Below are 27,224 nucleotides of genomic sequence, written 5' to 3'. Positions count from 1 at the left end.
CCCAAGTGATCATTACCATCACTTCTTAGTGACCCATTTTCCCCCTGTGCACAAATGACACACACAAACGGCCTGTTCAAACATCTCTCAGTGTAAATAGAAACAACATAAGCTGTCCTGCATTCCACCTTTTGTCATTCTTAGCCTTTCTCCTCTTTTGAAGCTATCTCTGCAGAACCCTGTTACAGATTCTTGCTCCTCAATGTTTCCTCTGCCTACCATTTTCAGTTTCAAACAGAGCCAGATATTTCACACCGAAAAAGCATATCAACTCAGACCTGCTGTACCTTCACATTGTTCTGTTCTTTTTCTTCTCTTCTCTATGTAGACCAAGCTGGCTTCGATGTCACAGAGATTCTCCTGGCTCTGTCTCGTGAGTACTGGGACTAAAGGCACATACCACCATGCCTGGTTCTCTTTGCTGTTTCTTAGGAGGGCATTCACTTACCATTAGTTATCATTCCTGTCACCCACAACTAGGCATATTACCTTGCCTTGTTGAGCAGACAAGTGTATCATGGAAAATTTCAGATCATTTCTGCCGTTACTTATTTTCCTTGGTGCCTTTCTAGTGCTTGCTCTTTCTGAAAATACTTTTAAAATAAGTACAGAAACTTTCCTTCTGGCTTCTCAGTCACCAGACTGTCCAGCCCCCTCCTGGTCAACCCAGCTCCCCTCTCATCACTCTTTTTCTTTCTTTTTTTTTAAAATTTATTTTGTTAAATTATTTAATAACCACGTGATTAGAAGCATTTCATTACAGCATTAACATATTCAATAACAACTTCCAGAGCAAAGATGCATCTCTTTCAATATTGGCTGTAAATTTTTAGGTTCACAGTTGAATGAATGCAGTTATACAATATTGAATTCAGTATAACCCCTGTAAGACATAAAATTGAATGAGGTCTTAACCTTTAAAAAATATCTCCATTTCATTTTAAAATATACTGTTTCATACAGAAAAACTCATTTTTAATGCTACTAACACTTAGATGTTTGCACTTTTTCTTTTTTATTACTTATTTATTTATTTTTATTTTATGTGTTTGTGTTATGCCTGCATGTGTGTAAGTGCACCTGTTTTGTGCAGTGCCTGCTGAGGACAGAAGGGGGCATTGGATCCCCTGGGAATAGAACCGCAAGAACAGACACTGCTCCTAATCGCTGAGCCATCTCTCCAGCCCTGTCCCCATCACTCTTTTTCTAGTGGGCCAGCTGTCTCTTAACTACCGATGCAGTGCTGACCAACAGAAGGATAGTGCAGCCTCATATTGAATTAAAATTTTCTGGTAGCTACAAGAGTAAAAAGGAACAGGTGAAGTTAATTTTAGTAGAGTTGTATTTAAGACAGCATATCAAAACATTATTACTTAAGTATGAAATCCATATAAAAATTTAACATTTTACCTTGTTTTGTTCATAGTGAGTTTTCAGAGTCCCATATACATTTTGCACATTTCTGTTCAAGACTAGTCTCATTTCTAGCACTTTGTACCTGTGCCTAGTGGCTGCTTTACTGCCTAGCAGCTATAGTAACTTACAGAAAGTTAAGTCCTACTGTTTTCACTCTCTTGATGCTGTCTCTCCTGTTCTCACTTTCATAGTGAGTATATGGCTCTCCAGTCATTCAATAGTCATCCTAGTCATTCAAATTTTGTCTTTTTGAGACAGGGTCTCCCTGCATCCCCAGCTGGACTGGAACTCACTGTGTAGACCAGGCTGGCATCTATCTCACAGAGATCTACCTCCCAAGTGCTGGGATTAAAGGTGTGTGCCACCATGCCTGGCTTCAGTACAGTGTTTCTAAACTGACTTTACAAAAGTCAAATTGAATTATGTCTCTCCTATGTTCCTCCATTTTCACTGGCTCATAATTTCTACTCTTAAAAATTATTTATTTAAGCCGGGCATGGTGGTGCACGCCTGTAGTCCCAGCACTTGGGAGGCAGAGGCAGGCGGATCTCTGTGAGTTCAAGGCCAGCCTGGTCTACATAGTGAGTTCCAGGACAGCTGGGGCTACAAGGAGACCCTGCTTCAAAAAGACAAAAAAAAAAAAATTTTTATTTAAAAAATTTTGTTCGTATATTCACTCATTCACTAATTCATTGGTGTGTGTGTGTGTGTGTGTGTGTGTATGTGTGGTGTATGCATGCATGTGTACATGTGTATCACAGTATGTGTCAGAGGACAGCTTTCCAGAGTTCATCCTCTCCTTTTACCATATGGGTTCCTGAGATCAGACTTAGGTCATCAGGCTTGGCTACAAGCACTTTCACCGACTGAACCATCACCAGTCAACAACTTCCGCTCTTAAAGACAACTGCTTACCTTGATATTCAAGGTCTGTTTTGACTTAATTTCAACCCATTTTCCTATCTTATTGTTTGCTTCTCAATTTTTAGTATGTAGCTATGTTGCCACTAAATTATTACCCCTGTATCCTTTGGCACTGTCATTGTTTTATGCTTGTTTCTCCTGCTGAGGACACCCTTTCCCTTTTATATATGTTGAAATCTTAGCCATTTAAAGGAATGTGTTCCAAACATCCTCTTTGAATCTTTTCTTAGTCTATTGATTTGTTGTCAGCTATTTGCATCCTAATAGCCATTTGTTAGTTCCTTCCCTAAGCAGATAATATTTTGAGGGTAGATACTTTGCATCACTTACTTTCAATTCTTTCTGTTGTCTGATATATAACTGATTATCAATCAATACTTACTTTGCTGACTTTAGCTAATGTTAAAGATACTATGGCCTGGGAAGGAAGAATAAAATACCATACGAAGCTAGCTTCTTTTCAAAGTTGGCTCAGTTTAGCTTGATGATTTCTAAAGTGCTGAATTGTGTAAGTAGAGGTGAGATCAGATAGTGTTTGAAGTGGAAAGATAGGGGACCCAGAGGCAAAGCAATGCAAGAAATCCTTTTAACAGGATTCACCAGAGGGTGGATGGGTGGCTGCAGAGAAAGTCAGCTAACCCCAGCAGGAGCCTTTGGGATTAGTGATGAATCATTAACCCTGTTCATTGTGACACAGCCAGGCTCTGGTACTTAGGTTGATATAGCAACATTTGGTGACTTCTGGCAATTTATTTGATAATTCAGAGCCATATACATGCCCAGGGGCAAAACATTACGAATTTGAATTTTTCTACCTTACTGATATACTATTTGCTTTTGATGATGTGACTATTACATTTTGGAGTATTTTTATGTTGTAGGCAGAAGTACTGTCCCTTGTGTAAGCTAGTATATCAAAAGATACAGCAAGATATAGAGCTTATGCATCTAGGAAATTGTAATATTTTGATGTAATTATTATTATTCAGATAACATTTCTGTTTTTGTTTCCAAAAGGTATCTTTATATTTTATTTTGGAAGATAGTACATCAAAGAAAGCATAGTCTACTGATTAGGGTTAAAGCTAAAGCTGGGCCAACTGATGAATAAATTCCTTGCTTCCACAGGTGGCTATTTGGCACTGGATAGATTAATCAGCCTTTCTTTAGTAAAGTGGGTATTTGATACCTTAAATGATTGCCCTGAGAGTTAAATGAGATTAAAATGTAGGAAATTAGTGGCAGAGCAAATATGCTTTCAACCTCATCATTCTTTTATAATAAAAAATAGTGACTGAAGGCATCAAAAAATTGGCAATGCAATGAAAAGTTATTGTTTATTGAATTGTACACAGATACATATATACACATTCATTGTATCTAATCCTTCCAACGATGATGTGAGAGAGGAATTACTTTGTTTTACAAATGAGGAAGCTAGTTAGGAGGTTTTTGACTTGCCTAAACCCACAATGATACTACACACTAACAATGCTGGTATTTATATCAAGGTTCAGCAGACTCTGAAGTTGAAGGGTAGTAATGTTAGAAAGTGTACTCCTTTCTAATATCAATCAAATCAACAAAACAATTACTTCATTGAACTTTTTATTATTCTCTTTTTAATTGATAATTTTATTGACTTTTCACTGATCTAACAGTTCTTAAAATTTATTAGTATATTAGTTTCTTCCTCAAAGAGTTAATAACATTTTATTAATCTCCAATCATTCATTTTAGAGATATTTGTTTTACATGAAAGCAAATTTGTACCACTAATTAACCTATATTCTCAGTCTCTTAATTTTATCTCTAAATTCCTTTTATGTTAATATATTATATTATTTTTGCAGCCACTATTTCTGATAATGTTTAATATTTCATAAATTTACATTTTATTAAGAATATTTTATATCTGTACAAATATGAACAAATGAGTCAGAAATACAAAGTAAATAATTATTTTCCCAGTATTACAAGTCATTTTGTTTTTTTAATATTGTTATTTACTATTTTTATTTTATGTGTATGTGTGTATTGCCTGCATATAGGTAAGTGCACCCATGTCGTGCAATGCCCACGGAGGACAGAAGAGGCTGTCGGATCCCCTGGAACTGGAGTTATGGACAGTTGTTAGCTGCCATGTGGGTGCTGGGATTTGAACCTGGGTCTTCTGTAAGAACAGTCAGTGTTCTTAACTGCTGAGCCATCTCTCCATCCCCTACAGGTCATTTTGTTATTGTACTGCTTAATATAATGCTCTAAACAAATTGCTACTGAATATTTATTGAATTAATTTAAAATATAAGTGAATTTGCCATTGATTTATTTTAAATAAATCATTGTACTATGTGACATGTTAAAACTATTAATATTAATATATGCAATGTTCTGATGATCATTGCTTTAAAAAGTAAATGTTCAATTTTTGCCAAATTTTCCTAGAAGAGCTAGAATATTCCCAACTATTTCATTGGGATTGTTAGCAGAATATCTGTTAAGTTGATGATGGACCTAAAAGACTTCTGTGTGCTGGGCATGAAGTGGGTACCACTGTTATTAAAACTGACCTCAAATGTTCTTCGGGTTCTTGAAGCAAAGCCTCTTCAAATTTCACTTTACATATTTGCAATCTAAAGTTCGGGAAGCACTGATCTATGTGACCAAGTTTGAGAAACACACAATACACATACAATCTATGTGGAAAATGGGTAGTAGTGACTGCTTCTCCTTTTATTTTATTTTTTATTTATTTTTATTTAATGTGTATGGGTGTATTGCTTGCATGTAGGTAGGTGCATCCATATCGTGTAATGCCCATGGAGGTCAGAAGAGGGCATTGGATTCCCCGGAACTGGAGTTACAGATGGTTGTTAGCTGCCATGTGGGTGCTGGGAATCGAACCCGGGTCCTCTGCAAGAGCAGTCAGTGCTCAAAACCACTGAGCCATCTCTCCACAGTAACATGCTCTGCATATAGTAGACACAAAGACAGAAACTGGATTTATTTCCATATTTCTTGTCTTCCTTTTGATGACCACCAATGTTAAAAGAATACATCTACTTGTATTCTCCTTGACATTCTCAATTTAAATTTTCAAAAAAGTGAAAAAAATCCCATAAGTGCCATAGAGTAATAAAAAGTCATTCTTGCATATTTTGTGATTATGAATGTCAGGAACAATTAATCTCTTCAGTATGAACTGATGTACAAAACATATTTCTAGAGGTACAAAGAATTTTAAGGTAGGTTATCTGCTATCAAAGAACTTTCCATTATAAATGTTAGTTAATAAGCATTATACTAAGCGTCTCACTAGTTCTCAGGGTAGTGGTGACTAGCCTCTAGTGATACAAAGTTGAGTAAAAAGAGCCTGTATCCCACCCTTGCTCAGAATAGCTTAACAAAGTAAGAGAGAATATAGTTTCACTCAGTAATAGATAGACTGTTTGATTTGAAGTTACATTTTAATTTCTGGTAGACTTTGATCAGCCAAATCTTGATTTTCAGACATGATGGACAAAAGCTATTATCTTATTTATTAGTGGTGATTTAGTGGGTTAATAAAACTGATATGACAGCTGCTCTTATCACAGCAAGTTATTGCAAGTCCCTGAACAACTTAATCCCATCATTTCCTTATCAGTTATCATTTGTGTAGTGTAAACTAACATCAGGGCTACTAGCTCAATGGGAACATATGTTTCAGGAATTCTGTATGTGACCTGATGAGGAAAAGAAGAAATATAAGTACTGGTATACGCGGATCACCAAATGAAGAAAAGTATTAGACATAATGTAAATGTGGCAGTTGTGAAAAAGAGCTGCAAGTTTCACTTGTCCTATTGAGTCACTTATATTTTGTACCATGGGCCCAATAATTAATTATTTATTCTTGTGTGTTCATAAATTATGAGATCTGTTAGTTGACCTAAAGCTGAAGGCAGAGAACTGTTGATCCTATGACTAAACCATTTTCTTAAAAAATGAAAGACCGCTATCATGACAAACATTTTCTTAGAGAAATTAGCTAATCACACGGGATTTTTATGGCATTTATCATATACTTTATTTAATAAATGTTGATATGATCATAGGGTGATTAAAAACTGAAATATTTGGAAATATTTCTCCCATAATTGCCCATAAGACAAGGGTAGAGATATATAAATTAAAACAGCTGCTTGTCCTCCAGTGAACAAACTTGACTTTTATTTACCATGCATTAGCATATGTTCTTATGTGTAATATTGCTGGAAACATTTTCTAGCAAGATTTATTTTAGCAAAATCTACTAATGACAATGCAGTGTTATAAAAATGCCGCAGGGCAGAAGAAAAACCTGTGTATACCCTGCATGAACTCCCTCGTCCTAGCTTTATGGGGTTTATGTTTAACTCTAGGAAGACAGAGTTGCTTGTGTAGTATCGCTTCTCTCCTCTGAAAGACACTAAATCATCACTCAGATGATAACATGTACTAAAAGAAAGATTAGGGAGGGGAAGATTATTTTATTTGCTCCAGAGAAGAAACTAGGTATGAAATATGCTAAATAATTATAGTGAACATGGCAAAATATTGTATTGCTAATAACATTCTAAGCATGCTGATTCGTGTCTTTTCTATACATTATTTGTATAAACAACTTCCGCTTTTGCCTCAGTATTTTACTGATAACATGGATAACTGAAAACTTTCAAATTTTATCTTTCATTTCACACAAACGAAAGATAATATTCTCTTCCTTCAAATCTTAGAGTTCAAGAGGGAAGGAAAGCCAGGTACACAGATACCAATGACACAGGGCTCAGGCAACAATGGGATAAGTAGCCATGAGTGGAAGTTAGTGGACAGAGGGATTAGTTTTGCCACAGAGAAAAAACAAAGTTTCACAGTTAGAGATATGCTTCAAAGTATGAGAAAGAAATGGTTCTCTTCCAGGAAAGAAAAGGGAAATTTTCAGTGGAGAGTTTGACAGAACAAGGGTACCAAGGTATACTGCACATGCTGTTTATGGAAGTAATCCTTAGACGAGTTTTAAAGTGCTGGTGATAGGCTTAAATGGGAGGTAGTAGATTTCTTTATCATGTTGGATAAGATATTTTAATCTCTACCAAAGTATCTTTTTAAAAATATTTTATTTATTATTTTATGTGTATGCATGTATTGCTTGTATGTGTGTAAGTGCACCCGTGTCACGCAATGCCCACTGAGGTCAGAAAAGGATATTGGATCCCCTGGAACTGGAGTTACAGACAGTTCTTAGCGCCATGTGGGCGCTGGGATTCGAATATGGTCTTCTACAAGAACAGCCAGTGTTCTTAACCACTGAGCCATCTCTCCAGCCCTCTCTACCAAATTTTAAATTACACTGATAATATTTAAATGTATCATAACATATGCATGACCTTAATTGGCAAATTCTTTTTGTAGTTTCTTTATGCTCATTGTTATTTTTAAACTTTTTTATGTCTTCATGTAGTCATTTGACAGATATTTATTAACTTCCTGTCATAGGAAGCTTGCAATCTAGAAGGCTTTATTTACATATAAAATGTCAAATATGAAACACCCAGACCAACACTGCACATCTTAGGGATTCATGTTTGCTCTGTGTGCTACTCTAATTCATGATGGACTTCAAAAGAGAGTATGCATGAGTGACTTAAGAATTTCTAATTGTAAGCTTGAGATAAAAATTAGCTGCATTTTGCCTCAGGAAATAAGGAATCCTTGAAGTGGTACATGTAACCTGATTTCTAAACATTACTCAAAGCATACATGTATTTAAGTTATGTGGCAATCCTAAATCTGTAAAAATGATAAGGTTTATATATCATTTAAAAACAAATCTAATAAAAAATTAGCTGCAGTTTGAGGGCAAAAGCAATGTCTTTGCTGAAGAACAGGGTTCTGTGGGATTGTGGACCTGAATTTTGCCCTTGAAACCCATAACATTGCTATATAATCCTTAAAAATGAATCACAGCGTCAATGAAATGGCTCATTGTTACAAAGGGCTTGCCTTAATCCCAGCAGGATGGAGGCACAGGCAGTTATCTGTGAGATAGAGGCCAGCCTAGTCTAGGATACTGTGGTCCAGGATACCTAGGGAGACACTGTCTCAAAAAACAGAAATCAAACAAACAGAAAAATTCTTTCTGTAAAAGCCTGATGAATTGAGTTCAATTCTCAGAATCCATTGCGGAAAGAGGGAACCAACTCCTGAAAGTTGTCCTCTGACCTCCACCCATGTGCTGTGCATACGCACACACACACACACACACATACACACACACCACATGCTTATACACACACATATACACACACACTATACACACATACACAATAATAAATAAATCAGATTTAAAAAGTTTTGCTATGAAGTTGAAATAATATTCTACTTGTAGATTGGAAATTTAAGGTCATGTATGTATACTATATATATGATGTTCTTTATATGTAATAGATACCCAGGAAATGGTAACTATTTCTGTTTTCATCTGCTATCACCTGCTTCAATTGTAGCATGTATTAATTTGCAATTGTAATTCTCTCTTTACATTACATACTTTTCTTCCCTCGCAAGACTGTAACTCCTCCAGGGTAGAGACTCTCTTCTGTCCCTCTTTGAATCTTCACAATCTAGCACACAGAAAACATTTAATACATTTGGACAAAATAAGTTTTTCTCTTCCAATGGTTCCCTATCTTTTGGCACCCTTATAAGATTGCACTGACAGAACATGTTCAGCCACATCGTTATGCCTAAGTTAGGACACTACTAATGGGAAAAGAACTTGCAGCTTCTCCACTGTGGAGGTGAAGGGGCTGACCAAGTCAATTCCCTGGTTTCTGGGTTGACAATGTCAGTTACATTTGACCAGTGAATAAAATGCATAAACTCTTTGTACTGAATTCAGGTAGAAACGTGAAAACTTCCTGTTTGTGAGTTGCCTTGCTCTAATGGTTGCAGTGGGGATGAGGAGTAAAAATAGTCATTTTCTAAAAATAAGGGACTATTAAGTTATATAGTGAAAATAGAAGAAATATTCATATTCATATTAGTCGATCATTACTGGGTCTTGAAGGATGCTGCAATTTAAAACAAAATCAACTATCAAATTATTTTAAAAACTGGAAGTATGTTTGCTTCCGTGCTGATCAGTGTGGTCACTGTTGCAGGGTTGGCAAGCATCTGGCTCAGGAGGCTGTGAACTGGGATGAAAAGATGAACATCTGGTCTTATTTTCCATGTCTATTTTGTTCATCATTATTTTGACAACTGTCACAAAGGCCAGACATTATAGACATGCTTTGATGTTTCTTGAACTCATGGTTACCTCTTTGACTTATCTGTTTGTCTGCCACCTGTGAAAGTGATGTAGTTCCTCGTAGTCTGCATGGCAAACCACTTTATCATGGGATAGTAGTGTTAGAGATGAGAAACAAGAAGACAGGAGTTATAATAATAAATTTATCAACTTTTGAAGCAATGCCTAACACATGTTGCTTTAGAAAGTGGCTAAAGTATAGTTTTTTAAACTATGATCTGTAGAACACACAGAAAACTTTGCAAAAGGACATGACATTATTGTATTTGTCCATCTCATGAGATTCCTTTGCCTTTGAACACCACTTATTTTATTTCTTCTAATGCACAAACATTGAACTAGTATCTTAGTTCAAAATTTTAAAATATATTATTATTTTTTATTTTATGACTATGAGTGTATTGCCTGCATGTATGTGAGTGTACCCATGTCATGCAATGCCCCAGTTCTAAATTTTTTTTAATGTATTTATTATTTGTTTATTTATTTTTATTTTATGTGTATGTGTGTATTGCCTGTGTGTAGATAAGTGCACCTGTGTCACGCAAGGCCCGCAGGGGACAGAAGAGGCTGTTGGATCCCCTGGAACTTGAGTTATGGACAGTTGTTAGCTGCCATGTGGGAGCTTGGATTTGAACCCGGGTCTTCTGCAAGAACAACCAGTGTTCTTAACTGCTGAGCCATCTCTCCAGCCCCTAGTTCTAAATTTTCAAAAGAGAAATAATAATAGTTGTTTCAGACTCACAGGCTGATTAATTCTAATTCTATTACTGAATGTGTCTAAATATGCTAGTCTATTCATAGTTTTAAAATATTTCTGTTATCTACTTCTGTCACTATATTGCCTATGTTAAGGTGTTTATGAGCTGTTTCCTTTTTTTATCATAGAAACATAAAACTAGGTCAATATTTTTAAGTTTTTGTAAGTTTCATAGCCCCATCTCCCTGTTTGCTCTGTTACACCTTAGAGATCTTTTTGCTTCATATAACATAGTATATTTTTATATTTCTGTAAAAGTAGAGAAGTTGTAGATGCCTCTGTTCAGAATAACAGGCTAATATCTTTCTTCTACCAAAATTGAGGTCTTTAAACCTTCTTCCCAGTTTGCCATACTTCTAAATAGTACTCTACATGAATAACTCTTTCTTAAATACATCATTTTATTATGTATGTATATATTTACATATATATGCATGTGGAGGTATGTATATATGTGTGTGTATATATTACATGAGATATATTAGTTTAAGGAATCACTCTCCAATTCAAATGGCCTTAATCACTAGAAACAACTTTGCTGCCACAGTCCTACCTTGCTTGGAACCTGCCTGGCAAGAGAGAACCCATCTCTGGGCCTTGTTCTTTAGATGCTCTCTCTGGTCTTCCTGTCCTCCAGCTTCTCTCTCTTTTCTAAGGCAATAAGAAGTTCATAACCTGAGTGAAGGCTGCCACCAAAGACCACATCTCTTTTGGGGGGCCCATGGGGCCCTGACATTTCCCATCTAAACAGCCCAGATGTTTCCTTGAGCTCTGGGTATCTGCCCCACCTGTACATGACCCTGGACCCTGGACTGAGGGGTGGCCATGGCTCTTCGAGGGTGGTGGGAGGATCTTGCCCAGTAAAGCAAGAGCTGATAAGCAGGGTAAGAGTGGATTCTCCCCCCAACACACCATGTCCCCGCATGGGACACTAAGATTCCTAAATTTAAATCTGCCAACCAGGTCATTATAGGTATACGCTGTGAATGTAGTAGTACAGGAAAATCTTATGTATCAGTTTGTATTTGATTTATGTTTAAGTATTTTGACATGTGATCTATAGGCTTCAAAAATTCCTGTTCTGGGTCCTGGGAGTGTTTAGGGGTAAAACTACTTCACCAAGACTTTTTGTTTTAATTGCTCATATCAGAAGAATGGTCGTTTTTCAATTATTATTTTATTTTGTGTGTATGAGTGTTTTGCTTGCTTGTAGATAAGTATACCTGTGCTGTGCAATGCCTGAAGAGGTCAGAAGAGGGTGTCAGATCCCCTGGAACTGAAGTTAAAGATGGTTGTTAGCTGGCATGTGGGTGCTGGGACGAGGACTTGGGTCTTCTGTAAGAGCAGCCAGGACTCTTAAACACTTCGCCATCTCCCCAACCCCAGAAGAGTGGTCTTCAAGTGCATACCTGCCATTGTTCTGTCCACTTTCAACCCATATGGTAATGCCAAGAAGTGGCATTTAAAATAGAGTTAGTCTGGAGGCTGGTACCCTCATGCTTTAGTTTTATCCATTTCCTAATCTTAGATGCGTGCAAACGGGAAGGACTGGAAACCAGATGGGCAGCAGTGCTTAACAGGGAAGGCCTTCTGCATGTAGCAGTTTTTACTGGGTTATTTCAGCTGTTCCCGTTTTCTTTCTCCTTCGCTAACACAGCACTGGTTCCTGTCCTTGCCCTAGGTATCATTACTATGGGATTGGCATCAAAGAGAGCAGTGCATATTACCACTCCGTTTATTCTGGAAAGGGCCTGACAAGGTAGAGTTATATCATGTTCAAGATACATTCTCTGCATTTCTATAAATATGCATGATATCTATTCAATAAAGTCACTTTGTAATTTTTGCTTATTATCAAGATGTTTCCTTGTAATCATCAAACCTTAATGTCAACTTTGCTGTTTTTTAAATTTTTTAAAATTTTTATATATTTTAACATGTATGAATGTTTTGCCTATTTGTAATGTACCTGTGTGCACAATGCCCTCAGAAGCCAGAAGAAGGCATCAGATCCAGGGAAATGAAGTTATGGATGGTTGTTAGCCACCATGTAGGTTATTGTTTGTAACTGCTGAACCATCTCTACAGCCCCTTAATGTCTACTTTGTATGGTGATTGCAATGATGCAAGCTAGATTACTTCGTAAATTGTATAATTTGCAATAGTGAGAAAGTAATGATGAATTAAGTGTCCTTAGGGGGCAAGGAAGAGAAGTCAGGGAAGCAGAATTTTCTTTAAATTACCACTTACTCATAAGGTTGTGCCTATTTTCAGGCTGGATCAAATAAAGGCAGAAAAATAAGATATTTTGAAGAGATAGTTTGTTTTAAAGATTTATGTGCTTGAATAATAGTTTACCAACATGAAAAGCTCATTATAATAATAGCTAAACACATTTACTTTGAATATCACCTTACCTTAATAAAATAAAGCTACTGTCCTGTTTGGGTCTCTGTGACAAAAAAAAAAGAAACAAACAAACAAAAAAAACATGTTACTATAAAAGCCATATTGTTGTAAGCTATCAGGAGGGAGATATTAATAAATGAGGTGATATCCAATAAGACTAGTGGGCATACTCAGTTTTTAAAAGAAAGCTGAAAAAGAATAATTAAACTTCAACTGAGATTTCTTCATCGTAGGTTACTGAAAATTACTTGTAGCTCTCTCAAAAGAAGAAATTACTTTAAAAGTATTTTATGAAAAAAAAAGAGTCACAAGTTAAACCATGGTAAATTCAGAAACTATAATGGCAGATTACTAATGACTCCCCACGGAACACACACCACACACACACACACACACACACACACACACACACACACATCTTTAGTATAAAGTGTTTTTGTTTGCCTCAAATCTTACTTGACTTTCCTAAATATTTTTTATTTCAGTTTTCTCCCAAAGACTATTTTTTTCCTTAGAAAGCTGAGTAGTAATCATAGTATGAAGTAACTGTTTTTTAATGTCCTTAAATACTATTGCTATAATTTCTAACTAATGGAAATGTATGATTTTTAAGGTTTTCGGGGAGCAAACTAAAGAATGAGGTAAGAATTACTTTCATTTGTATTTCACATCTGCTATAATATGTCTTACTAACTCAAAAATTTTTGTTACTTAAATATAGAAATAAATACTACTTTTAAAAGCACCTTGACTAACCGAGAACTCCACATATAGATAAGGTAGACTTTGAGTGATGAATCTTTACCCAAATCTGCTGAACAACTTTCAATTAATTTGGGAGGGATAACTGTTCAGTAATCTAATACCATATACTTAGGAAATTGAAAAAACAAAATACTACTGTTGATCTAAGAAGTTTTCACCTAAACAATAAAAAAGTATATAGAAAGAATTAGAATTTGGGCTATACTCATTTAGGCAAAAACTTTAAGATTATCAAGAAGCCCTACTGTTACACTATGCCCTGGTTTGTTTTGCTACGTGGTTTCTCTCTCTCTCTCTCTCTCTCTCTCTCTCTCTCTCTCTCTCTCTCTCTCTCTCTCTCTCTTCCTTGACTTGCTCTCCTTAAAGAACAGAACAGCAAACTGACTTTATCTAAATGAGTTAGACTACCATTAGGGACTGCATGGCTAATTAGACACATGATAAGGCCTTCATTATCTTCAACTTAACTAATCATTAAAACAAGGCCCTGCCACAGAGCTAAGGGCATATGACAATGTGTTGTGTGGCAAATCTAAACCGAAGGTAAAGTGTAACTCCATTAGTTTGATGAAATAATGCAAGCAGATTATCTTAAGAAATAGTAAAAGCCCCCTACCCCCTGAAATGACCAATTTCTTTCCGGTACTTTTAAAAGAGTTAATGGTTAATTACATAATAAACCCCAGATTGCTTTTTTTATCAATGAAATAATAGCTTCTTATTAAATAAACAATTATGAAACTGCAAAAATATTGACTTAGAAATACACTTTGGTTCACTAAAGATTAGGTCAATAGGGATTTTAAATGATTTCTCTCCGGTGTTCTCAGCAGGTGGATGAAGTGCAACACTGTCAGCCGATCTGCCATGTGCACAGGAAGCCTTATCTCACAGAGTAAAAGAAAAACAGTTCTCAGACCTACTTTTGCCTCCTTAGAAGAGTAATTTTCTAATTCAGATTTAGTTAATAAAGTTTTTAATAAAACAGTCAAGGCAGAATATACAGACTATGTGTTTTCTACAGACACCTGCAACAATAGAAAACCGTTTTATGATGCTGACTAAAATTAACACACACTTCTGAACTTTCTAAAAGCCAGAATTAAATAATTTTTTGCAGGGCTGAAAACTGAGTTTAAGGCCTTGCATATGTTAGACAAATGTTCTACCACTGAGTTGTACCCCCAGCCTAAGTGATTTTCAAATGAAAAGCTATTCGTTTGCACAATAAAGTTGAAATTTTAAAATCATGTTTTTGTTCTTAGGGTGACTAACCGTTACTTTTGCTTAATACATAAGGGAATCAGTACAAATCTATGTATACTTCCAGTTATATGAACACTAGTGACTGTGAGGGTGAGTAGATGCTAATGCTGTTGATTTATAGCTAAAGAAAACAAGGCTGAAAGATGGCTGGGCCTAAACCAATCAGAGTAGAGTTCTGCTTTTTTATTTTTTGAAATGCAGAAATATTTATTTTGGTTTACTTCATTGTTTTGGAAATTTGGTTTTGGTTTATAAAACATAGAAATAGCCAACACTGAAAGCAAACATTCAAAACCCTGTTGTGACAAATTATTGACTTCCTGTGCAATTAAGAACACCATCTGAAGGTAGGCTACCAAATAGTGTTACTACAGTGATGGTTCTTTAGTGCAGACCCTGTTGTACTTCAATAATACGTGTACTGTCACATATCTGACAACAGTGGCTTTAAATGTATAAACAACAGTTCAATTCAGTCAAGTATGCAAGATTTCTGCTTTTTAAACCCATGGGAAAATTACTAATTAACATATACATGGTATTACAAGTTCTAGGGGACAAAGTAGTAAGTGGAGATATATATGGTCTTGTAATGAAAGATTTATAGTTTGGTATGAAAACATATTTTGAATAGGTCATTATGAGGAATTATAAACGATATCATGATGTTTTGCCTAACCTAGGGAGTTTCCCACAAGAAATGATGTATAAGGAAAGAACTGAGAATAAATGGCAATTTGGAGGCGCAGACTGGGATAAAGAGGAGTCAAAATAGATGAAATGGCATAAAGAAAGGTTTCTCAGCATTATAGTTCTGTTTGGGGATGTGTTCTGTACTCTGGAGGACACAGTAGCATCACATTATCTCTGCTACACTTATTAGAATGTAGGAGCAATCTCCTCCCCCAACCATTGTGAAACTGAAAATGCCTCTGGCATGCCAAGTGTCAACAACTGGCATTTATAAAGACAAAGCAAAAAAAAAAAAATCATGTGAAAAAGATGAGTAGAGATAGTGATTGGGTTTATATTAATAAAGATTTTTAAATGGGAAGCCATTGAAGGACACAGGTGACATCAGACTTGTGCTTATAAGACTTATTCTGGATAAGAATGGAATAATCAATTATAAGAGCATAAGATGGGCAGCAATAAATCTTTGGAGGCTTTATGAACAGAGTGAATGAAAGGCTATCTGCAACTGTACAGTGGCCTCACGATGCAGACAAGAGGCTTTGAGTGAGGGGACACTGGAGGAGAAGCAGGCAGAAAGGCCACAAGGAGAATGGGTTTGGTTTGGGGCTTGTGTTTGATTTACTTGGGCAACATCCAGTGGATGTTGATGATACTGACTAGAAAAGAGGAGTCAGGGTTACGTTACTGGCGATAGAGGCCTTTGCCATGAACAGCAAGACTGAGAGGGAAAACAAGAGGTTACTGGAAAAGGAGTTGTGAAAAGTAGAGGGCTCAGCAAGATGACTGAGGAGAATCCAGAGAGGCAGGAAGTGAAGGAAGACAACGTAGGTCGCAGAAGCCAGAGGTGGGTGGATGGGTGGGGGAATGTCCAACAGAAGGGACCAACATCAACTCAGACGATGCTGAAAGGTTATCAGGATTAGATGGGAAAAGGTGTATGGGATTAGTTCAGTGGAGAAAATGAATGACTTCAGGGAGAGCAGGTTCAGACTGGTTTGTGAAATGAGTGGGAAGCGGTGCCAAATGTAGGAAATTTAGCCAAATTGAGGGTGGTAGTTGGAAGAGGATTTGGAATCCAGTTTGTAAGGATGATGTGACCAATGCTCTAGTGTGGGTAAGAAGTATCCGGTGAAGAATAGAGAAATGAAGACATGGAAGAGAGTGAGGAGGAAGGAGGTAGAGAAGGCACTTCCCTTAAAACTGGAGAGGAAAAGGAAAAATCAGATGCAATTAGATTTGCAGATTCTGTGACAGGAAGGTGAAGCAGCTTCTATGGAAATTTCAGATTTCTCTCAGTTCACCTGCTGTGAAGCAGGATCCGGGGACAAAGTAGAGTTTGAAGGGCTATTTCAAGCAACACCCTGTCCCTCACCCTTAAATGCAGTCTTGATGTCTCTAGGCACCTCCTGTATATGGGAACTTTTCCATGGAGAATAATATTAGTTAGGCATCTTCCTGGGAGAATTAAGCACAGCATTACTATGCTGACATTATAATTACCTGAACAAATAAAAGTTTAAATCTTAAATTTAGTTTTTAAGAGTAGAGGACACTTGTTGCCCCTAATCTCTTGGAACTGGCCATGTCCTTGAACTGTGCTGATGGAACTGTTTTGTTGGAGGGCAGCTATGGTCACCACTATACCACCAACATGGATATCTTGTTGGAACTCTGTCTCTGGACCTTGTCCAGACTCCAGCCCACCCACCATTTTATTCAAAATGTTTCTCCAGCTTTAATTGGGGAAGTAACAAACTTGGCTCCACCATACTCTGAACAGCCCATCCGGCCTTTTCATCCTTAGTTCTAGAAAATCCCATTCATCCAAGGTCCTCACAAGCTTCACTGTTCAGTGGAGATGGGGTGCCACCTCTCAGAGTTTTGATGTGTTAATTCTCAAGCATACCCGCATTCATTCATTCATTCATTCATTCATTCATTATCTTTTTGGGTGGAGTACTGAATTGAGGTTGCCTAGGAAAGGAGATCAGGTGCCCAGGTCATAAGACACAAGAGCACCTGGTTTTGCTAGGGTTAATTAAAAGTCATTAATACACATTGTATCCATTAATAAAAGTCATTCCCACAATTAGGAAAGTAGATTTTCAAATTACTTTTGGTAAGACTTCATTTCTGACAGATCTTCTGTTGAGATGTATATCTTTGTGGAAAATAAAAACCATAGGAAATTATAAAATTTGAGTGACAGGAGCCAGCAGAAATGCAGAAAAATCCAAGAGAAGACATAAGAGAAGCATACTACCTGTTTAAAGAAAAAGCACAGGTGCAAAAGAAAAAAAAGTGATACAAGTGAGGCACACTAAATATAAATAAGTCAGTTCTGCCTGATTTAATTCATAGTTCACATTCTAGTGGACATGTGAATAGTAATTTGGGAGAATTTGTCAAAAAAGTTATAAATTTAATCTAGAAAGCTATACAGGAAGTCATAGTAAGAGCAGCATAAACTAGACAATTGCAAAAATGACTTGTTTAGTAGATACCAAAATGTATGACCCTGTGATATATACTCAACTGACATTAATATAGAAGGATACAAATTATGTGTACCAATTTTAAGTAAAATTGATCAGGAACCAATTCATGGGAAATAACTTTTTAAGATGTGAACAGGAGTGGTCCAAGCCAAATGAAGACCATAAGTATTCTTGTGGAGAGACAGGAACATGAATAGGAAGGGCTTAATGCTGGAAATACCTAACTGCATAATCAGAGTGGAAAGTATGTTGGATTTTATCAGCTATTCTACATTGCTTTGTAAAGTTCTAATTAGTTCAGACTGTAAAAGAAACGAAAGCCAACCACAGCAGAAGCTTAACAATTATAAAGAAAAAGAAAACCAAAAAAACAGAAAGTGAACAGTAAGAGCAGTTACTTTGTAGTCTTATGAATTTTTATTCTTTTACAGTTTTAATTTATAAATACAGTGCTTTGAATTTCAAAAGTGTTGTTGAGACTATCTCAGAATCCTTTAATCCCCTGCAGTAAAAAAACACCAATTATATGTTGCCCAGATGAAAGAATGAAAGAAAATTTCTTTATAGAGATCAATTTTTATTGATGACTGACTTCTTGTCTTTTTGAAACAATATGGATTTGAGTGATTATGGTAATGTGTTTTCCTTTATGACTGTATTTCTATGTCTATTTTGTAAAAATATTTCATGAATTTTTATTCAGCAAGAGGAACGAGTGACTATTTCTTCATCGTCCTTTCCTGCCCCTCCCACTGATCAATCTCCTTCCACTTCGAAACCAGTCTCTCTTCTAATTTCATGTCTTTTTTGTTTTGTTTTTGGTGACCCATGGGTTTAATTAAGGTTTCCAAGTTAAGGAGCTTGGATAGGGGGTTGTTTACAGGGGCCTGGGTAATTTACTAGTGACTATACCACTGAAGATTATCTCCCCCTCCCCTAGAAATCATTAACTGCCTGTATACAGATCCTCAGTGAGGGATGTAGCTTTATGATCTCCTCCAGCAACCGTTTACTACCTATAAAAACTCAGGGAGGTTGTGCGGCCTTGTGGACATCTCTCTAGTCCACGATGGGATGTTGATGGGCCCAGTCTTGTTCAAGTCTTGTGCAAGTAATCATAACTGCTAGAGTTCAAGAGTCCAGTGGTCATGTCATGCCTGGACAATAGCATTCCACCACATTCTACTCTTTCCTCCGGCTCTTATATTCTTTCTGTCCCCTCCCCCCATCTTTCACATTTCCTGAGCCTTGGGAGGAATGGTGGGCTGAGCATTCAACAGTCACTTGTGAGTTAGGAGTCTCTGTCGTTACTGCTACTCACTATAAAAAAGCTTCTTTGACTAGAACTGACAGAAGCAGTAAAATACAATATAAACATACTTATTTAGAAGACAATTGACAGGCACATCATGTCCATTTAGGAAAGCAACAGCAGTAGCTTTACCACTACAACCTATGACCTAAGTCATGGGATTTTGTCCAGGTTTATAGCTAACAGAGCTGTGAATTCCCTCCTGTGGATCAGGCCTCAAATTCCATCAGAAAATTATTTGTTACCTCTGAAACAGACATGCCACTCATGTATCTGTGGACATGACACACATTTCCTGGCAAGTAGGTAGTAGTGTAGCATAAAGGGTCCACAGCTGAGTAAGAGTGTTGATGACAATGCTTTCCTTAAAGCCACCACAGCACCTACAGGCACTATGAAAGCTAGCCAGCAGGCAGGAAGCTTTGGGCTCAATTCCAACTTGTTTCTACCTCCAGCAAATAAAGCATGTGGTGTCTTCAACAATAGGGTTTTCCCATATAATTCTGTTGGGTAGCTGCAGTAGTGGCAATAACTTGTATTATTTATAAGGCTTCAGGGGATTCACTGACCAATAACTCCTAGGGAGGTAACCTACTCCTGGCATTGGAATGTTCATTAATAACGTTATGGTTTGGAGGAACTGCTTTATCCACCCATGTAGGGTACCTCCATTCAATTATTTTAACTTTATTTTTTAATTAGTTACAAAGTAGCAGGTTTCCTTATGGCTTGTTCATATATACTTCACTTTGGTTGATTCTCAGTTCACCTCATCCTCCCACCCATTTCTGCCCCCTCTGCCCACTTAACCCTTCCCACTCCCGGTCTTCGCCCCACCACTTTCACATCACGTTCTCCTGCTCTCCACCACCTCCCTTAAAGCCTTTTTTTCCCCCAGAACTCTCATGACCCCACTCTAGTTTATGACCTCTACACATACCCAACCCCATAGAAAAGCACATATATAAAAATTAGAAGCCAGCATCTGCATATGACAGAATGTGCCGTGCTTATCTTTCTGAACCTAGATTACCTCACTTAAGGCATTTTCCTAATTTCATTTTTCTTTACAGCTAAATAAAATTCATTGTATGTTTGTACCACATTCTCATTATCACTCATCATTTGGTTCACATCTAGGTTGATTCTGTTTCTTTGCTAATGTGAATAGAGTAGCAGTAAACATGGATGTGTGTCTTTGTCATTGTTATCCAATCTTTTGGTCATATGCCCAGGAATGATACAGCTGGATCATGTGGTAGATCTATTTTTAGTTTTTTTGGGAAATGTTGATACTGACTTCCATAGAAGCTTCCCAGTTTACAGTCCCACCAACAGTAAATAAGGGATTTATGTTGTCACTTGTTTTCTTGAGGCTAACCATTATGACTGGGGTGAGATGGAATCTCAAAGTGCGCGAGTGCGTGCGTGCGTGCGTGAGTGTGTGTGTATCCTTTCGTGTTTGTGGGCGTGTATGCACGTTACAATGTGTGTATGGAAGTCAGAGACAATTTTGAATATTAGTCCTTGTTTTCTACTTTGTTCGAGACAGTGTCTCTGTTGTTTGCTGCTGTGTATGACAGACTAGCTGATCTGTGAGCCTTGGGTGGATTTTTTTATTTCTACCTTCCATCTCAAAGAGCACTGGGATTACAGACACATGTTACCCTGCCTCAGTTTACATGGGTTCTGGGGATTCAAATCTAGGTATTCGCACTTGCATTGGAAGCACATTTACCTATGGACTCATTGCCCAGTCCTCAAGGTAGTTTTAATTTGCATTTCCTTGATGGCTAAGGACCTTGAAATCCTTAAAAAGTCTATTGGCCTTTGTATTTCTTCTTTAGAGAATTCTGCTCAGTTTCTTAGTCCATATCTTGATTTGGTTGTTTTCTTATTGTTAATTTTTTGTATATTCTAGATATTAGTCCTTTGCCAAATTTATTGCTGACAAAGATTTTCTCCTGTTCTGTGGGATGTCTCTTCACTGAACTGCTTCCTTTGCTGTATAGAGAAGTTTTTGAATTTCATAAGGTCCCATTTACCAACTGTTAGCCTTATTTCCTGAGAAACTGGAATTTTACTCAGAAAGTCCTTAACTAAGCCAGGATCTTGAAGTGTTTTCTTTATTTTTTTCTTCAAGCAGTTAGAGTTTTAGGTCTCACATTATAAGGTCTTTGATCTATTTGGAGGTGATTTTTGTTCACATGCAGTTTCATTTTATATGTACAAATTAACTTTTCATAGCACCACTTGTTAAAGATGCTGTCCTTTCTTTGTGAGTTTGAGGCCATCCTGGTCTACATAGTGAGTTCCAGGACAGCTGGGGCTATAGGGAGACCCTGTCCCTAAAGGACAAAAAAATAATAATAATAATAAAAAAAAAAGATGCCATCCTTTCTCTAATGAGTACTTTTTTGCCCCTTCATAAAAAATCAGGTGGCTAAAACTGTATGTGACTGTAGTTCCATATTTTTCTTTTCCTGTGCATCTTCTAGTATGGGGTAAGTTTTGTTTTAAGCAGCAATAGTGATGAAGTCACTATTAGTTCTTTGAGAACAAGTCTTTAGTTCATATATTATAATGAAGACAGTTCCCTGATAGCTGTTTCCTTTTCCTTCACATTACCCGTTCATGGCCAGTTGAACAACTTTGTATCAAGATCAGTATCCAGACCTCGCTCCTTGGGACATGCGGATATGCTTTGCAAATATTTGTAGATTGCTATCACGCTCACCTTTGTCATCCCTTCGCCAAGCTGGAACACCCAGCTCCTTTCATCTTTCCTCACAAACCAGATACCACTGTTACCTTATAATCATATTTGTCTCTTTACTGTAGGTTCCTCCTCTCTCCCTCTCTCTCTCTCTCTCTCTCTCTCTCTCTCTCTCTCAGCTGGCCTTGCATTCTCTATGTAGACCAGCCTGGCTTTGATTTCACGGAGATGTACCTGCTTCTGTCTCCCGAGTGCTGGGACTAAAGGCCTGTGCTATCTCGTCTGGTTTGTTTTCTCTTAAAAATAAAATGAATAGTTTACCCAAGAATATAGAAGTCATCAGTTGAGAAAGAGGAAAAAGGAAAAAAAAGAAAGGAAAAAAGAAAAGAATTCATCCAGGCCTTTGTGCCCAGGCTACAGTCCATAATCCTGTACTTCTTACAGCACAATTAAAATAAGCAGCAGTGGAGCTAAAATGAGAAGATGGTCAGTCCTCCCATTGTTTGTACTACACACTCTGGACAGCATGCTACCTTTTGATTGATGTGAATCTTTACTGTCTTTATACACAATGACTATCATTCAAAGAAATTCAAGGTTTTTTCTTGGCTTTTTTTTCTTCCTTTTATTGATCTTCCAGCTACATTGCCAACTTCAATTACAAAGTATTATCAATATGAAAAATTTAAATATTGAAATAAAAACATATACTTTGCTCCCTCATATTTTTCTTAGCACACTCATTGGGAAACCATTATCATACCATCCCCTCCACACACACACACAGGCATGACTTATCCCAAATACAAAAGAGGAAAAAAAGAGAGAAGGTCTTTGTGCATTTGTGGTCGCTCTTCCCTATTTACCAAATGTCAGCAATCTCCAGGATTCAGCGTCACTCAGTTCCTATGTTGTTGTCTAAGTGTTGTCACTTATGAATGTATCCTTAACAAAAATTTATTGTTTATTTTTTGCTCAATTTTACTCTATAAAAGTGGATTTACTTGTTCTGTGACTTAATTGTTTTCAGTCGGCATTGGAATTTGTGATTTTTTTCAATACTAAATATAAAGTTTTAGTTCTTTTATTTATACTGTTGTATAGGGCTCAAGTACATGAAAACACCAAAGTACATTTATTTCTTCTAATATTAATGGAATATTTTTAAACATGGGAAACAATATTGACAGACGTAATCTCCAGATGCGCCTGGAGAGGAATAGGACTCCAGACTCTAGCACGTGCTCACACGTCACTTTACCACTAAAGATGGAGTTGTTTTCCAAAGTAAGTGTATCAGCTCTTCAGCTCTGTGTACGCGAACAGCACTCCATTCCACATGGTATTGAAGAACATTTTAATGTTTGCCAGTCTTATGGGTGTAAAATGATGTTTGTAGTGTTGACTTGAAAATGTTTTTAATGTCCAATGAGCCTGTATACTTTTTAGAATTCATTGATTAATTTTTTCTGCAAAATATCTGTTCACATTATATAATATTTTATTAATATTTTGATTCTTGGGAATTCTTTTTTCTTTTTTTTTAATTCTTTTTTCTTTTTCTTTTCTTTTTTGTTTTTGAGACAGAGTCTCCCTGTAGCCCCAGCTGGCCTGGAACTCACAGAGACCTGCTTGCCTCTGCTGGGATTAAAGGCATGCACCACCATACCTGGATATTCTTGGGAATTCTTTACAAACTTTGAATATTAATATGCTGCAGTGCTAGGTAACTCCTTTTTTGGTGGCATGACTCAACACTTTTTATTGTCCTTTAATGAAATTGTAAAATTTGTGAGTAGGGATTTTTGTTCTTGCTTTTTAATTTTCTAAATAGTTCAAGATCTTTAAAATATATATTCTCTTAGAAGTATAAATATATTCTTAACATAAAAGGCATTGGGGCTCTAATTCAGTTTCTTTTAAATTTATTGTTACAAAATGTATGTAACATACAACTACTCTCTTACCTCTTTTTACATGCCCAGTCTGTGGTATTTAGCACATGTGTGCTGCTGTGCAATCATCCCACCATTCGTCTCCAGAACTCTTTTTATTTTGAAAAGCTGACACTCTCTGCCATGGAACAGGAACACCATCTGTCCTTTCCCTAGAGCTGCAACTACCATTTTTCATTCTGTCCATAAATATCAATTCTCTGATTTTTATACCTAAGTACCTTATATAATTGGAATCATGCAACTGTCTTTTGTGATTGAGATAATGTTCTCAAATCTATGATGACATTACTTCCCTTCTGTAATGGGGTTATAGTCCATTAAATGAAATACCACATTTTGCTTATGCATGTGTTTGATGGACATGTGGATTGCTTCTACGTATAAACTATTGTGACTAATACTGCTGTGAACATGGCCATACAAATATCCCTTCAAATCCTCACTCTCTTTAAATACATTTGGTAGAATTGCTGGGTCGTACAGTAATTGTAGCTTCTTTTTTTCTTCTTCTTCTTCTAAAATCACCATACTGTTCTCCCGACAATTGGGTCATTTCCCATTTCTATAAATAGTGGACAAGGATTCTAATTTCTCCACATCTTTGCCAGCACTTGCTATGTGTGTGTGTGTGTGGTGTGTGTGTAATAGCTGTCATCCTGAGTATGAGGTGGTATCTCACTGTGATTTCAAATTTTTTTTCCCAGTGACTTGTAAATGTGAGAATCTCCATGTGTTCATCAAGAATTCAGTACATCGACTTCTTTGTACATTTTAATCAAAGTTTTTGTTGAATATCAGGAGCTTTCTATATATTCTGCACATTAACCTGTTATTCAGACATGATTTTCAGTTATTTTCCTCCATTCCTTTTTTACTTTTTTAGTAATGTCTTTTATGAAATTAAGTTTATTTTGTCTTACGTTACCTGTGCTTTGATTTCATATCTAAGGAATTGTTGCAAAGCTGTAAGAGCATCACAGTTTGGGGCTCTTACATGTTTTATGTCTAGCATTGTGTAAGAGTCTGACTCCATTATTCTGTGTTTGTATATGTAGTTTTCCCAGAAGCATTTATTGGAAGACATTGCTTTCCTCATTGGAGGCCCTTGGTACCCTTATCAGAACTTACTTTGTTTGATATATGGAAGTTTGTTTCTGAACTGTATTCTGTTCTCTTAGTCTACCTGGCAGTGTTTGACTGTGGCACACTTTTATTATTCCATGGTTTTATTTTCTGATTTGTTTTAAAATGCTTCACTTCATTGCTGATTTTAAGCTAAGTTTTAGGAACAAACATTATGATAGGTTTTGGAAATCAGAAAATGTGAATGCCCTTTGATCTTTTCTGAGATTAGATATCCAGTGTTCCTTGAGCTTCCATATTACTTTATGGAAATTTTTTATTTCTAAAAAAAAATCACTTGATTTTACCATGAAGTTGATATTATTTCAATCACTTATTAGTTCTAAAAAATTGTGTGTGTGTGTGTGTGTGTGTGTGTGTGTGTGTTACCTCTGAGATTTTCTGAATGCTTTTTCAGCATCAGTTGAGGTGATCATGAGTTTTCTTTTTTCCTTTATTTGGTTAGAATGTACATTACATTGATTGATTTTTTTTTATTGAGACACATTTACAATCTTGGAATAATCTTCCTTTGTTAATATATAATTAACAAAGGTATATAATATCTTCAATATGCTGCTAAGTTTGTTTGCTAGTGTTAAAAAGTTCTGTTCTCTCTCTCTCTCTCTCTCTCTCTCTCTCTCTCTCTCTGTGTGTGTGTGTGTGTGTGCATGTACATGCCATGAAGAGGTTAGAGGACAACTTGTAGGAGTTGGTTCTTTCCTACCATGTGGGTTCTGGGGATGGAACTCAAGTCATAGGGATTGGCAGCAGGTGCTTAAACCACTGAACCATCTCACCAGCCTGATTTATGAACCTTGTGTTGGTGAATATTTGTGAAAGTTTATGAGAGACACTGTTGTTTTCTTTTCTTGTGGTGTTTTTGACTGATATCAGAGCAATGAGTTACAAATCATAATGAGTTACTAAGTATCTGCTTTCTTCAATTTTGGGGGAAGACTTTGAGAAGCATTAGTGTTCTTATCAAGTGTTTGCTAGAATTTACCAGTGAGCCATCAAGTCTAGGGATTTTCTTTGTAATTTTGATTACTGATCCAATCTCTTTACCAGTTACAGGTCCGTTTAGATTTTCTATTTCTTTTCTATTCAGTCTTGGCAGCTTTTCTGTTTCTAAGAATTTCTTCATTTCATCAGGGTTAACTGATGCCTGGCATACAGTTTTCAAGGCTCTCTTTTATCATCTTTTGTTGTGGTAGAATCAGTAGTAATGATCCCATTTTTATTTCTGATTTTAGTGATTTCTTTTTTTAGTGAATCTTGCTGCTAAAGATTTGGCAATTTTGTTGATATTTTGAAAGGACTAGTTATTAGTTTTATGGAATTTGCTAGTATTTTTCTGTTTTTTATTTCATTTATGTCTGCTCCAATCTTCGTTACTTTTCTGATTCCTTAAGAGGTAAACTTAAGTTGTTGATTTGGAATCCCTCTGATTTTATAATGTAATAATTTATAGCTATTAATTTTCTCCCTAGTACTGCCTTCAGTAAGTCTCATAATTTCTGCTGTCTTGTGTTTCTGTTTTTTCTAATTTCTCTTCTGATTTCTGCCTTGATCCTTTAGGTACCAAAGGGTGTATTGTTAGATTCCTACAAATTTTTAGATTTCCCAGTTTTCCTTCTTTATTTTTAACTTCATGGTCTGATAAAGATGCTTTGTGTAGCATGTTTCTTTCCAAATCAATGGAGACTTAATTTGAACTAACAAAGATCTGTCTTGGAAAATATCCCATCATTGAGAAGAATATGTATTTCTTTTTTATTGAGCTTTTCAAATTTCATACAATATTTCCCACTCACATCCAGACCCCCTCCCCCATACCCCCTCAACACTGAACCCTATGCACTCTGCCATACATGCTAAGTCCTATTCATTCAGGTGTTTGTACCCAAATGTCCTTCAGTGTTGATGCGTCCTCTGGAGTCTAGGCAGTCCATCCAGAAGAATGTGTATTTCCTGTTGTTGGGTATTCTATATGTGCTTGTTCAGTCTAGTTAGTTTAAGTCATCTATATCATTTTTTGTCTTGTTT

At 36.5% G+C, this 27,224-nt stretch overlaps 1 protein-coding gene across 2 annotated transcripts in view; it reads left to right on the top strand.

Moving 5' to 3' along the window:
- Rfx6 (regulatory factor X6) overlaps window positions 1–27,224 on the top strand; it is a 61,440-nt gene that overhangs the window by 5,861 nt on the left and 28,355 nt on the right. For both annotated transcript variants that reach the window (XM_008835791.2, XM_008835792.2), the window contains exons 5-6: window positions 12,115–12,192; window positions 13,456–13,483. In XM_008835791.2, coding sequence (XP_008834013.1) covers window positions 12,115–12,192; window positions 13,456–13,483 — 106 coding nt within the window. The remainder of the gene's footprint in view (window positions 1–12,114; window positions 12,193–13,455; window positions 13,484–27,224) is intronic.

The sequence above is a fragment of the Nannospalax galili genome, unplaced genomic scaffold, assembly GCF_000622305.1.
Source record: "Nannospalax galili isolate Female #2095 unplaced genomic scaffold, S.galili_v1.0 scaffold417, whole genome shotgun sequence".
Lineage (NCBI taxonomy): Eukaryota > Metazoa > Chordata > Mammalia > Rodentia > Spalacidae > Nannospalax > Nannospalax galili.
Note: the sequence above shows the minus strand (reverse complement) of the source record. Positions and strands in the feature narration are given on the sequence as shown.